Source organism: Sinohyriopsis cumingii, chromosome 1, assembly GCF_028554795.1.
Source record: "Sinohyriopsis cumingii isolate HCF-2022 chromosome 1, ASM2855479v2, whole genome shotgun sequence".
NCBI lineage: Eukaryota > Metazoa > Mollusca > Bivalvia > Unionida > Unionidae > Sinohyriopsis > Sinohyriopsis cumingii.
In genome coordinates this window covers 163,144,944-163,160,941 of record NC_142961.1, presented here as the reverse complement: position 1 = coordinate 163,160,941, position 15,998 = coordinate 163,144,944, and the positions used below count along the sequence as shown (strand labels likewise).

The following is a 15,998-nucleotide window of genomic DNA, read 5'->3' as shown; positions in this document are numbered from 1 at the left end:
CAGAATATGTTATTTTAGAAGCAGACATGATCCAATCCAAATAAGCATCACAGAATTCTACAGCAGCAGACAATCCTTTTTAAAGTCACAAAGACTATGATCATCATAATTAGTATGTAAAACTTTTTTCAACTTATTACTCACAACTTGAACTCCTTTACTACATAGATGACTGTTTTATCATAAAAATGAAACTGATGTCAGAAAATATAGTACATTTTTGGACTGACATGCTTTCTTGACCTTTAAATGACATCATTTGCAGAAAGAAGAGACCTACTTAATCTCAAAACTTTATCACTTAAATTAATCTACCATGTATATGGGCATAAGCATGGATGCCAAAGTGAAAATAATGTCCAACAGCAAACTGCATAGACCCAGATCTGCTGTTGCATAATATGCCAGCATATATTTCTCTATTTTTGGTTTATTATTAGTAATCAGTAGATTAAACTTTGACTCTGATCTGAATAATATGATGACAGATCAGGGTCGATGTTATTTGCCACTTGAGTTATATATTTCCACTCGAGTTATAAATGAGTCTATAAAGTACCCTTTCCGAAATGTAAAATCTGAGTAGAAAATAAAATGTCATGTTTGCCAAACCCTAACAAATTTAAAAATCTGAGTACCAATGAAAATGTCATGCTTGACAAACCCCCAAAAATGTACAAATCTGTGTACCAATGAAAATGTCATGTTTGCCAATCCCTACAAAATTTACAAATCTGAGTACCAATGAAAATGTAATGTTTGACAAACCCCCAAAAATTTACAAATCTGAGTACCAATGAAAATAGCATGTTTTCCAAACCCCCAAGAAATTAACAATCTGAGTACCAATGAAAATATGTTTGCCAACCCCCAAAAAGTTTACAAATCTGAGTACCAATGAAAATGTCATGTTTGACAAACCCCCAAAATTTAAAAAATTTGAGTACCTATGAAAATATCATGTTTGCCAAGCCCCAAAAATTTACAAACCTGAGTACCAGTGAAAATGTCATATTTGCCAAACCCCAAAAAGTTTACAAATCTGAGTACCAATGAAAATGTCATGTTTGACAAACTACAAAAATACATCTACTAAAAGAAATAATTTGACAGTACATAGCAATCTGTAAAACCTACTCATGAAATTAAACTTGTTGGTATGAGGTTTAATGCCAATTTTCACCATAAGATAGGCTAGATATGGCAGCCAGTATAGCTGGTGGTGGAAGAACCTGGGGAAAACCCTGGAAAGAACCAATGACCCGTGGGAAGCTACTGGCAAGCTTTCTCATGTAAACTAAAATTTCTTCTTCAATCCTGATTCTACTAAGAAGAGAACTTAGCACAAACAGTCATCTATATTTAGGAGGATGAATAAAAAATACCCAGTATTCCATTCGGCTCACTCTTAGGCCTGGTCTCTGACAGAAAATACATTTTTAATTTTCAAAAGAGTACAATAAATATCTCAAAAATGACACTGGCTGAGATGCAGTTGCAGTAAAGACAGAGCAGATTTAAGAGATGTTCACCTTGGGGAAAAAAATTTATTTAGTATCTTACCACTTTTGGCATCATGTACAAATGCATCCACTGTGAAATGAAATTTTGCCATCTTATAAAAAAAATTATAAATTGAACTAAGTAATTACAGTTGTACAAAAAAAAAACTGCTATTTACAGGCAAAATTTTAAAAGAGAATAAAAATTTTAAAATTTAGTAAGAAAACGTGAATTTGAAGATAAATTTTTGCAGATCAATGAGCTGTCCTTCAGTATAGCTCTGAATGCCTTGGCACTTAGTAACTTACTTGTACTGCTGTGCCATGAAGCAAACAACTAACACAACAAAATTTAAAGTCTTTTATAACCTTACTTACTTAAAAGATCTGAAATGAGACATCAAGCAGGTGTGTGTGTTCGAAACTAATGCCATGATCTTGACAGAGCAAGCTGAATTTATTTACATATTAAAATCTCTCATTTTTAACAAAAGTATGGCATGCCCTTAGGACTAAGGGCATGATTCTCAATAATCAAATCTTGTAGTTCATGTTTAAAAGAGGACTGAAGTTATCCAAGTTTACATGCTAGGGCTAAGTTTGATAAACAATGACTGATCACTTAATACATGTAAATGGAATCCCACATTCCCAGACATACATTTGGTCATTTTGGGCTAATTGGAAACTTGCTCATTGGTTCTCTACTTGACTAACATAATAGTTCAACGCTAAAAAAATATTGCATGTTAACCAGTTTTCATATTGGTCAAATATTTAACTTTATCAGCCCAAAGTTCTATTAATGTTGATGTTTTCATTAAAATATAGTTCCCCATGCTACAGTTATATTCCATCCACAGTTGATCCTTCATTAATATAAACCTTCTTGTAAAAAATTCCATGATATATGCAAATGAATTTAGGATCAAAAGGGATAAAAAACAGTTTTTGCTGTTTTGGGTTTAGCACCCTTTTTAGCACATGACACATTATACATAGCGACCAGTAAAACTGGTGGAGAAAGAACCCAGGAAAACCCTGGTAGGAACCATTGACCCATGGGTAGCCATTGGCAAGTTTTTCACATACCCACATAGGCCAAGACTGAGACTTGAACCCACACAGACAGATATTAGATAGTAGTGATTGGTAAAGGCAAGAGCTTTAGGCCATTCAGCCATCCAGGGCCCCATACATAATTAGTAGTAACTGAAAACCTCAATATAATGAATGAAATTATATACTGAACAAGACTACTGTAAACAGTACAGTATGCACCTGCCATGTGATAAATAATAGCATTATTATTATAAACCATCATGTACAACCATTTTATATTGGTCACATACTTGACCTTTAGACCCTAACATCAGCAGGTATCTTCCTTGTCTCCAGTGCATTCTATTTATAAAATGTGGTCATGGTAAAAGTACACAAAATTCAAGTTATTGTAAGGACATGACTTTCTTTATGACAGTCTTGGTGACCTTATCATTTGACCTATTGATCCCAAAACTGATAGATGCTTTTCATATCTCAAATACAAGTGACATAGGACTTGACTTACTTTGTGGAAACTATTCTTCTTCTTGAGTTTCTGTGGCCCTGACCTTTGACTTTTTAACCCTAAAATCAATAGATGCCTTCCACAGATGCAAGTCATGTACAAACTTTAGTCAAGGCATGTGATATAGAACTTGAGCAGTTTTGTGGATAGTTTTTTCCATGTGATACTTACATTGGACTTTTTGCCCAAAATACACAGGCTTCTTCCTTGTCTCGAATTCAAGCCATCCACAAAACCTAGTCAAGGTCAGTGATAAAGAATGCAAGGTATTGTGCAGAAACCATTTTTCTTAAGAGTAATATGACCTTGAAATTTGAACCAAAATCAACAGGTATCTATCTTTTCTCAAAAGCAAGCTATTTCCAAAGATTTCGCTAAAGATATCTATGTCAAATTGATTGTGTGAAACAGCTTTCCTTCTTTCAGCCTCTTTGACTTTATCCTTTGACTTTTTTGTCTGAAATTTTAAGTTTTGTTTTCATGCCACAGATAGAAGTTTAATAAAGTTGATGGTCGAGAACTATAATTACTATATGTAAAGGAAACAGGGAACAGAAGGATAGATAGAAAATATTACAACAATTTATTTAGTCACAAAACTACTTGTTCCAACAGTTTATGTTTTTGATAAATTATGCATTTGTGTCCATCTTTTTTTAAAATATTGAGCAAACATTTAGAAGTTGTTTACATGTAGGTTATAGCATAATTGAAAATGGACCTGGATGCATCATTGAAGAAAAACGAGATCTGCTAGGATTTAAGTTTTAAGCAGTACGATGATAAAATTTAAAATCCTCCATAACTTTTAAATTATTTTAAGTTAATAAAGTAGCCCATTTATATCTGGAGTTATGTTAATTTGGTCCCTCTTCTCCCACACACACCCTAAAAATGCCTGATTACTAACCTCTTCTCATTTTGGCAAATTCCAATGCTTGCTGTTGCTTGTGTACTTTCATTTTCAGTTGGAAGTTTTCATCTCGCAGGTCTGTGCATTCTGACTCCAAAGTCTCAATCACAGACTCCTGTTATGTATCATTAGTAATGACATTTTTATTCTCAAAAGTTGTGAAAATAAAATCAGTAGAACCACATTTATTTTAGCACAAGCTTTAGAAAACATGAAAAACATTTTTTTTTTAAGTATTCAAATGCACAAACTTTGGGTTTGTTCTGCAACCTATTTTCATTTCAAGATACTAAATTTCAGAGCGTCCAAATATTCAACAATACCATTACTTATGCAACTAGTTTCTAAAACCAGTGTATATTTATGTGCTATTCAGTTTTAGAGGATGCGATACTACATGCGCAACATGAAAAAAGAACACTTGCATAAAACATTTGCAGAACCAAACCTGCATATTCAATGGACATAACTCTGGATCAGAGAAAACAATAATCTGGATGAGTTTGTCCAAATAAATAAGGTTCTACTGAGCTGCACATTTTCTCTTTCTTAGGAAAACAACCACATCAAGCGAAACTTTCAAATAGTCATATTTTTAATTTTTCTGCCTTAGTTAAAGGTCATGAAAATTTAGCTTTGCAGTAATCAAAGGATTTTAATGGTATGTGTGATCTTGATTAACGCTGCTCTAAAATTACAAAACTTTAAAAAAGAAATGTTTTAAATATATTAGGAAAACTGCAAAATTAAACACTGTTCAAAGGCAACAATTTACACTTTTAAAATATACAGTATATTAAATGGTTTCATAACATCAAATAAAACTGAATTAATTTCATAGACCTGCCATAGTCTGGGGCCACAATGTTTATATTGGAAATTTAAAGTTGTACAGCAAAAAAATTATTGATATGAAGTATATGATCCTTGGATAAAATCAAAGAATATATACAGCAGGCAAATTGAGATTGGTTTAATTGGCACCCCTGGGAGCTTACCAATTAAAATGAACAATACATCTTTGATTCCCTAATCCGTTGTGACTGTATCTTAATTTGGCATCAAAATGTTTAACATATGTACACACAGAGTAAAAAAATAATTACATTGGCAACATTTTCCAATCTACCACCCACTGCAAATTGGTATGGTAGACCTAACAATAATTCATATGGTATGGATAATAATAACTTGTATGATAGAGCTAATGATAACTGGTATGGTAGGGCTAATAATAACTGGTATGGTAGGGCTAATAATGTTCACCCATGTCTGTAGGGTTTTAAGAATCATAGAAACAGTAAACCTGTGACTATTTCTTTAGAATTAATGTAATTTGAAAATGTGATAAAAGCAAGGTTGAGGATAGGATAGTTTATAAAGTTAAGCAGTTAGTAACTTACTCGATTTTTGAGCTGCGAGAGAAGATCTTCAGAACTTGCCTGGGAGGAAAAAAAGACTTTGTTATAAGACACCATCACTATCTTTGACCTTTAGACCCCAGAATATAAAAGTTTCTTTACTGCCCAAAGAGCAAGCCACCAACAAAGTTTGGTCAAGAAAGTTCCACAAGAATAAAGGTTATTCCACTAAACCCATTTTCCTTTGAGCCATAATGACCATGATGGACATGAAGACACAGATTTATGGATATACACACAGACATCAGCAAAGCAATATGTCCATTTTTGCTATCACTGTGGGAGCATACATATTAGTGTCTTTGCTGACAGATTGTCACTCTTCATAATAATTCCACTTCACTTGTGAAATATTTCCTTATATCTACTCAACAAAGGCAGACATGCTCTCTGTAGAAGAACTGCATGCATATAACAGCTACTGTAATAGTTTCTTAAGATCCTTAGATTAGTATTTTAAAAGTGCCTTCCCTGGGTTCCATGTGTGTTTTAATGGAACAGCCCTAAGATCCTTAGATTAGCATTTTAAAAGTGCTTCCCTGGGTCCCATGTGTGTTTTAATGGAACAGCCCTAAGATCCTTAGATTAGTATTTTAAAAGTGCCTTCCCTGGGTCCCATGTGTGTTTTAATGGAACAGCCCTAAGATCCTTTGATTAGTATTTTAAAAGTGCCTTCTCTGGGTTCCATGTGTGTTTTAATGGAACAGCCCTAAGATCCTTATATTAGCATTTTAAAAGTGCCTTCCCTGGGTTTCATGTGTGTTTTAATGGAACAGCCCTAAGATCCTTAGATTAGTATTTTAAAGGTGCCTTCCCTGGGTTCCATGTGTGTTTTAATGGAACAGCCCTAAGATCCTTAGATTAGTATTTTAAAAGTGCTTCCCTGGGTCCCATGTGTGTTTTAATGGAACAGCCTCAGGATCCAAAGGTTAGTATTTAATATACAAGACAAATATTTTGACCCCCACTCTGCCAAGGATGACAGCAAACAGTTTGAATACTTAGAAACTCTGAGTATGGTAGTAACTGATACTATTGTCTGGAAATGCTGATACAGTACTGAAGATCAACAAATTTTTGCAAACTCTAAAATATCACGACTTTCTCAAGGGAAAGGCTTAGTATACATGGTCTTTTTTAGAACTGAAAACTGATAGGTGAAATTGTCCCCTCTTTTTGAACAACGAAATTTTCACAATATATGAGAATTTAATAAAGAAATAAATTTAGGGCTTCACAATATGTTCTTCAATTTTCATGTTTTCAGTTGAGTTTATGGTGTTATTTTTTCAGAAATTGGTATAAATCCAACCATCATTCAAATCCAAAACATACCTTGGATATACAGACTGTGAAACTAAAATGTATCAGAAATTTTCTGCTAAACAGCACAGGTTTATGTTTCCTTAAGATGAGACTAATCATCAAACTCAGTCACTTAGTTTTATTAAATTATAAATACAAAACTTATCGTCAAAACAGAAATGTATCTCATGGATATGTTGATTTTAATGCAGAATAGGAAAACTTGATACACCATTATTTACAGCATTTCAAAATATATTTTGACAAGATGATAAGATTTTATTTCATACACTTTCAACAAAAATGGACATTACATATAAAAATTTAGAAAAAAATAAAAGTTGTATCAATGCCCATTACTGTTTCCCTATCATATTAGCACAGAAACAAAATACTAAGATTTTAAAATGGCATAAAGACACACAAAGCAGAATTTGCAGGCCTTAATAAGAAGCATCCACTCTAGTATAGAAGCACTGGGTTTTTAATTCCATTCCCTATATCCAAGAGGAGATAACTCTCAGCTTGCTGACAACCTATTAGCACCAATGCTTCTATATCAAACCAAGATGGTTGCAATGACTTTTTCTGGCTTGGAAGGATTGAATTTGGAAGGATGTGGATCATCTTTTAACATATTATGATCAGGTAACATATATTTGAAAAATAAACAAGGCATATGTATTAACTGCTAACATTTATTTAGGATTCATGTATAAGTAAATATGGATCAACCATACATAATTTTGAAAAAATTTAAAATGTGTAGTACCTATTTGATCCAATGAAAGCCTGAATAGTTTCTCATCTATACCTTATATTTAAATCAATGAACATTTAAAGTATTGATCATTGAAAATATATCTGAATCTGAATCAAATGAAAATTACAAATTTGTTCTTTACAACTTATTTGATAATGAAGTACCAGATACATAGTTCATGATACCAGTACCAATGATACATTGCTTGTACATTCTTTAATGTAAATTTATTTGTACAATGTACTATCAAAAACTGCAAAATATCACAATAAATTATCACCCAACCCAAAAAGTAATAATGGAGATGAAGAAAAGAAATGTTTCACAATTTATCTGGTTTGTTTTAGCAATACATTTTATAAGATAAGCACTTTTGATTTCTTGTACAAAAACTTACTTCTCTGGCAAGTTGTTGTCCAGCCCTCCTATGCAGCTGTTCATCCTCACTCACTGCAACAAGATACATAAAAAATTTAACCCTCATAAATGGGAAGTCTCTTTTTAGTCTCAGTGAAGTGTACAAAATTTGAACCCTCATAAATGGGAAGTCTCTTTTTAGTCTCAGTGAAGTGGACTTGTTTACCCATAAAATGTAGTTTTTTTTGTGTGGGGGAGTGAAACCAATTTTAATTATCACTGTTACTAAGCTTTACCTTTCCACATGAAAAGACCTTGTCTGTGCTAGATGCACCAACTCCCTGTTCTGGAATTTTCTTAGAACGTGTGCACTGACCCAGTCTGATCCACATCATCAGCCCATGCTCTAGAGGTCTGCTCAATAACGGTTGTTACATCCGTTGACTTATTAATTCCCCTAATTTACCCATGATGTAATGCTCTTCCAGTGAGCAAATCTATATGCTGTGATAGAGGCCAACAAAGCACAGAATTAAAGCTATCCAACAGTATATAATGTGTATATGTATCTTATTAATCACATCTTCATTTGATATTAATTTATAAGGTTCTCATCAGTCTAAATCAATCTATGCCAATAAAAATGAGTTAAAATGTAAAATAATTTTTTAAAATTGTTTAATCAGCATCACATGCGAATTCACTCATTTTCATATCCTTGCAATGTGACTCTACCGATGCCGTTTTGGATGGTGCCACATATTTTGATGCTAATACAATATATTAGTAACTTAAAAGCATAGAATTCAAGCTATACAACAGTCTATAATATGTGCAGATATGTTATTAATTACTTATTCATTTGTTCGTCCATTCACTTAATGCTTTCCTATATGAAGTTATCAATCATCATATCCTTGCTACAGGCATCTACCCACTGATTTTGACAAATTAGATATAAATTTATATGGTTCTCATCAATCTAAATCGATGCCAATATAAATGTGTAAAAATGCAAAATAAAAAAGTATGTATTTCTTACTCAGTATCCCTTAGGGTTAGCAACTTTTCCAATCTACTTATCCATGCCATGTGTCTCTACCCTTGCCTTTTTGTGATGGTGCCACATATTTTGATGCTAATACTATAGATTTGAAGCATAGAATTAAAGCTATTCAACAGTATATAATGTGTGTCTGTATCTTATTAAATACATTTTCATTTGTCCATCTGTGAGCCTAATGCCTTCCTGTACAAACATTTTCCATATAGTCATACCAATCATATACAACCACCGATTGTGACAAATTTTATATCAATTTATATGTTTCTCATCACTCTAGATTGATCTATGCCAAAAGAAATGTGTAAAACTGCAAAATTAAAAAGCTGGTATTTTTTACTCTGTATTGCTTAGGATTAGCAACTAGCTAGTTGATGCATGCATAATGGGAGTATTGCTTGTTGGAAATAGGGATTGTAATCATTCATGCACATGGTTTCTGATTTCAATGTACCAAAGAGCTCTTCAAGGGAGCCTATTGTCAGGGATGTTAACAACCCTTATCGAACAGGCCTACAGAGCATCCTCATTCTTTTCAGGACATGTGGCTAATGAAGGACATCTGTGCTGGGTGGGATCAGGGCATTCAATAGTGACAGGTAAGTATTACAAAATTAAAATTAGTTTCACTCCCCCTCAAAAAAATACACTTTAATGTAAGTAATAGCTTACCTGTCATTATTAGTAAGCTGAATTTGTCAGTAAGGAGGGTGGCTGATGTACTTTGAGAAGAGTAAAATGTGGGAACGTTACTCACCTTCTAATACCAGCAGTTAACTGTGGTTATATGCAGCAGTTGCCTGGGTAACAGACTGTGTGGCAATGATCAGACTCAGAATGAAAATACCTTATCTGTGGTTTGTTAACAATGTGGGAATGTTACTCACCTTCTAATACCAGCACACACAACCTCCATTTATTCTGCGTCTCTGCATGGGGAGTGATAGAATTGTCCTCAGTGGGTGTCATGACAGGAGAGTAAGAATTCTTCTTATCTCTCTTTGGTCCCTTAGTGGGAGGGGGATTAACCCTATCCCCCTGTGATGACCATTTCTGCAGGACTTGTGATGATCACTGGACCTCATCACTTGTACAGGTCAGTGGCCACAAAGATGATACCCATGTTAGTGGTAGTTCTATCCCTTTGGGGGGGGGAGTTCCATATACCAAAAGAATTAAAGGGGAACATGGGAAAGATAGGTACCAATTTATTAAGCTACATAAAATCTAGCTTGAAATATCAGCGTTGATTCTTAAATAGGTCACGCGAGAAATGAGCGAAGTGTCCTCGGTCATATTGTTATAGTGTACATGTATAACAAGTTAATTGTAAGCAATGATACAAGACCCTGTGACGATGAATAAATGTGCATGTGACATGAGCCTCAAACTGTAATCTTTATTCTCTGTCTTGAATTGAACTTGGAAACATATTTATTTTTCATTTTATTTTCTTTTCAGAAGGTACCCAATTGCCAATTTTATTAGCTGGGTTATCATGAATGCATGAACGGGCAGGTACCCAAGGAGTATCCAGGTACCCATTTGCATTTTTACATGTAGCAACACTTTATCTCTCCTGAAAGATATTGTCTCTCCCCATTTTATTAGGTGAGATGCAGTTAATTCCATATTGTGTAGGGAAGGTGCCATTCCTCCCTCATTTGTTCTGGGGAGTACACTTGGTCCCTTTAGAAACCTCTGTTACTGCCTCACAGGTAGCATCAGTATTTCTGTTATTATAAGATTTAAATAATACAAAAGGGGAAGGACGTACATCCTTTCCCTTTCAGATAAATGTGATGGCTTTCAGCAAAATCCCAAGTGTTGTCTGACCATAGACAAACCAATGGACATCCATACATTCATGTACATTTTGTACATGACAATATAAGGTTCTGAAACAAGAAACTTAGTCTGACAAAATAACATTGAAATGATTATATAATAACAAGGGTTGAGTCAGCATTTTTGTATCTCTTACTACTTCTTTTTGTATTGTAAACAAGAATTTCTGAACATCATTTTTGTGTTTGAGCAATGTTATCAAAACACTACTAAAACATTTAATGGGTCTAGAATCTATTAATAAACAACTGTTATGAGATTGTGTGTTGTGACCATGTTATTGCATTAATAAACAATAATCATAACAATATCTGGAATGCTGTTTGCAAAACTGTTGTAAATGGATAATTTTCAAGAACCAAAATTAGCGAGAACTATTACTACCACAATGCCCACTGTGCTTTATGCCATGAGTAGAAAGGGTGGGTGGCTCATCATGCAAACAATGCACATTATCAGTAATAATCTTATCAATTTAAAATTTGAAAAGTATGGACTAGAGGTTTTGAATTCATTATATAGAACTAGTAATGACAAGCCCTGGTTATTAGTATGAAACCACTGCACTTGTAGGCATTTTCTCTTCATATTGTTTTTTCTCTCCATGTGTTTACTTAATGGTTGTCTGGAAAAGAATGAGGATGCCCTATAGAGCATGTGCTGATGATATAGATCAGATTGGGTTGATGATATAGATCAGGCTGGGTTGATGATATATATCAGACTGGGTTGATGATATATATCAGACTGGGTTGAAATATTGATATAGATCAGACTGGGTTGATGATATAGATCAGACTGGGTTGATGATATATATCAGACTGGGTTGAAATATTGATATAGATCAGACTGGGTTGATGATATAGATCAGACTGGGTTGATGATATATATCAGACTGTGTTGAATCATTGATATAGATCAGATTGGGTTGATGATATAGATCAGACTGGGTTGATGATATAGATCAGACTGGACTGATGATATAGATCAGACTGGGTTGATGATATAGATCAGACTCAGTTGATGATATATATCAGTCTGGGTTGATGATATAGATCAGACTGGGTTGATGATAGAGATCAGACTGGGTTGAATCATTGACATAGATCAGACTGGGTTGATGATATAGATCAGACTGGGTTGATGATATAGATCAGATTCAGTTGATGATATAGATCAGACTCAGTTGATGATATATATCAGACTGGGTTGAATCATTGATATAGATCAGACTGGGTTGATGAGATATATCAGACTGGGTTGAATCATTGATATAGATCAGACTGGGTTGATGATATATATCAGACTGGGTTGATGATATATATCAGCCTGGGTTGATGATATAGATCAGAATGGGTTGATGATATATATCAGACTGGGTTGATGATATCTATCAGACTGGGTTGATGATACAGAGTAGACTGGGTTGATGATATATATCAGTCTGGGTTGATGATATACATCAGACTGGGTTGATGATATCTATCAGACTGGGTTGATGATATATATCAGACTGGGTTGATAATATTGATCAGACTGGGCTGATGATATAGATCAGACTGGTTTGATGAACATGTTTTAAGAAATCTCTAGAACATGGAGTTGGTGCATCTAGCATGAACGAGATCTTTTCATGCAGAAAGATATAGCTTAACACATTAACCCCTGCTGCCTCAATAACTCGTCATACTTTACCTCCCTCATCTCTCAAGTGCCTCGATAACGTGGCTGAGTTTACCCAACTTGTATCCCAGGCGCCGAGTTTGAGTGGCAGTATTTGTCTTGGCCTGTGTCCCACGCAAACCATTGGTTGATTTGAAGCCATTTCTTAATTATGCAGACAGTTTAACCAATCAAATTTTAGCTTACATAGATGGAGTGAACATTGCTGAACAGAGGGAAAAAATTGACTTCGATAGCAGCAGAAACAGTGAAAATATATAGATCTGAAAATGATGCAAATTGACAAGAATCAGCCACTGGGAGCAGACTTTTACTTGACAGATTCTGATGGAGAAATTTCAGGATTTTAATCAGATGAGATTGATAGTGACATCGAAATAGCTACTGGAGATAACAGCGGTAGTGATGAGAATGAGAATGTTGAAGAGGATGGAGAAGAAGAAGAAGAAAATGAAAGAAGAGCAGATGGATGGATTGTAAATGATAAAACACACATTGACAAGAGGCTATACACAGGACCAACACCAGGACCAACAATGGATTTAGACTCTGATGCAAATGAATTTAATTTTTTGGATCTTTTTAACCTTTTGAAAAATCGTTAAATAAATGTTTGGGAAATAAATGTTGTTAACATGAGTGTTCATAATTCAAGGTTTGTTAAATGTTTTATTAGTTTTTAAATTTTCATTCAGAATTCTAAGGAAGAAAGGTAAGTAAAGAGCAAGGAAAATATACCCATTTGGATACAGTATTCACAGGATGTTAAGTTTACAAGAGAGATGACAAGTGGAATTTCACTGTACATAAAATATAATTATTTCATGTGTTGATGGTGTTGATAATTCTGTGTGAATTCATAATGGATTTTATAGATTATTCATGGCAAGAGAAGCAAATTGGCAAGTATATCATTTTTCACCTTCATGCTTTAGTTTTATTTCTGTATGTAACATGAAATTTATACCATAATGTATGTAATTTTACTGAGAACTGCTGTGCCAAATTTCAGCTTAATTAAACAAATAAAATTAAAATAATAACATATTTATTGCAAGTAGCCCCCTCTATAAAAATCTGCAAGCCAAGTGCTGTCAGCAAGTCTCAGGGATACAGGCACTGGTAAGACTAACTCTGCTCTAGGTGATCTCTGCAAGTATGCTGTAGGGGACTGCCTAGCTGTTTGGCTCAGGGGTTAACGTGTTAACAATTTTCTAGACTGAATAACTGTTTTTGCATGCCTTACAGGTAATATGAAGTCTTTTCTAGACTGAATAATTGTCCTTGCTTGCCTTATAAATTTTGGAATAAATTGGTTCTTTAGTTAGAAAACCTACCTTGCTTTCCCCAAAGCTCTAAGACTAAGGAATTATTCAGAAGATAGGATATCAGGTTCTTTGTAACTTTAGGAATGGAGTAATGCATTGTGTAGTCAAGGTCGACAACTGTCTTGTGCCACACTTCTTTGGTAATGGCATCTTTTTCATCATAGAATTTGTACCTGAAAAGGCAATAATTAGTCAAGACTATACAGTGTATAGACAAATAATAAAACAAGTACAGACAAAGCAGCAAATAAAATTTATGACTTTGGAAGATATGTTGATGCTTAGTACAGGTCAATTTCTACAAACTTTTGACATAAGAAGCCTCAAAAAGTGTGTATTTATTAAAAACAAGTTATTGCATCACATAGGTTTCTTTTTTTAAGACAGGTTTGTATTCTGATTTCATACATTTATTTTTTAAGTGTCATTTTTTTTAAAACAGACTAAATCAGACATCAGCAATTGACTATGAATTTTAGATTCAAACAGTTTTTATGGATTTCAGCAAAATATATTGTCTTTCAGATGGATTACATTAAGCAGCAGGGGGGGGCGAATCCGACATTTTGTCCAATCGTTATTTGGCTTAATTAGTACTTTCTGCACTCAGCGGATCCGGTGTCGTCAGCGCCTGGTAAAAAAAAAACGACGTCGTCGTCAAGGGGATCGTCCGGACGTCATTTGGTTTAATTAATACCTTCTGCGCGTCGATCCCCAGCGTCGTCAGCGTCCGGTAAGCACATCGACGACCGCGTCGATGTCATCGCCCCCCCCTGCTGCTATGACCTTACAAACAGAGTGATCACTAACTCCTCCTCTTGTAGGTCAATTAGGTTATTTGACTGATCGGTAATTCTGAAATTAATTCTCGTTAAAAACCGATTATGGCATCGCATATAGACCGGATTAATCGGACTCTCAATGATTAAAAATCCCGGAGGGGCTGTTGGTGAAAACGAATAAAGGATATATCCCTGTTGAGCTTGATTTGATTGCTTGGTATCCACCTGGTAACTCCCTTCGATAACATCACACACTAGATTGATCGCTATCACTGATGCGATATTTACGTTGTACGGGGCAATATGCCTACCACCATCTCCGTTATCGTGTTTGAGGATATAAGTTGATGAATCGAGAAAATCATTAAGAGACTTTCTTAGTTCTGGCGCGTTGTATCCTGGAAACTTGAAATCGGGTAAATCGGCTTCTGTGATATTATACTCGGTTAGGAATTTTTGTTTACTACCATCGCTGTTATCGGATATTATTTTAACGACTCGTTCATTGACATATTCCATGTCTGATATAAGTTGATTTAACACCTCAACGTGTTTTCGTTCTTTTGTTTCCCGTAGCTGTTCTAGTTGTAATTGGTAATAATGATTGATCTCGGCAAACATATCAGTGATATCACTTAAAATAAATGTTAATATGGCGACCGATTCAGTAGTTTCCTTATGCTGAAAATACCACTGCATGATATTCCTGTCTTGAAATAAAAACCAACTGGGTGATAACGTGCTTTTTATAGTAGATAAATTACCTAGATACCGGGGGGTAATCTCATGATACGATTTCTCATTCGTGCGTAAGTCCTCGGGTGGATTCTTAGGCCATCCTAGTATGGTTCTTATTGAACTGTTATAGATATCAACCATATACCCCGGTGTGCTTATTTCAATCGTCGACGATAACGTCGGTTCATGAACCGTAATAGCGATTTTTGATTCCTTTCCTGTGATCGATTTTATCCTGCGTTGAAATTCTTTATTGATTTGTTCTATTTGGTATGACCCAGTTGGTATTGTAACCTCATTCCAGTCTGGGGTCCCATCGGGCTTATTTGTCCACGCAAAAACCAGCGAGTTATTAGGTTGTTGTCCGTTAAATGCGTCCGCTCGAATATTAGGCCAACTGTGATATACTCGCAATTTTGCCAGCGCTATTTCCTTCACTGGAACCGGCGACGGGAAGTTCACATTGAATTCTGGCTTCGTTGACGTTATCGATATCATATTTGTTTGTACCGGAGTGGTGTTCTCCGCGATCCGCTGAAGTAATTGAGACCCTTCGGGGTTCAGCGACATTATTATTATTCGTTGTTTTTAGTGTCTAATTTCAACAACCAGGTGGTTCCGGCTTCCAGTTGAAAATCCTCGATTTTTGACATCGCGGAGCTATACAACTGGACCATCGTGGAGAATTCAACATCGGATATGAACAAATTATCAATCGATAACGA

General features: G+C 34.8%; 1 protein-coding gene across 7 annotated transcripts in view; it reads right to left on the bottom strand.

The window, feature by feature from the left end:
* Positions 1-15,998, bottom strand: part of LOC149808284 (kinesin-like protein KIF28) — a 203,922-nt gene that overhangs the window by 14,348 nt on the left and 173,576 nt on the right. For 4 of the 7 annotated variants that reach the window (XM_089975594.1, XM_089975633.1, XM_089975613.1 and 1 more), the window contains 5 exons: positions 13,763-13,926; positions 7,872-7,924; positions 5,389-5,427; positions 3,983-4,100; positions 1,564-1,593 (listed from right to left, as the gene is read on the bottom strand). In XM_089975594.1, coding sequence (XP_089831720.1) covers positions 1,564-1,593; positions 3,983-4,100; positions 5,389-5,427; positions 7,872-7,924; positions 13,763-13,926 — 404 coding nt within the window. Of the gene's footprint in view, positions 1-1,385; positions 1,422-1,563; positions 1,594-3,982; positions 4,101-5,388; positions 5,428-7,871; positions 7,925-13,762; positions 13,927-15,998 lie in introns of all 7 variants that reach the window. The other 3 variants (XM_089975619.1, XM_089975626.1, XM_089975606.1) reach the window with 2 other exon arrangements.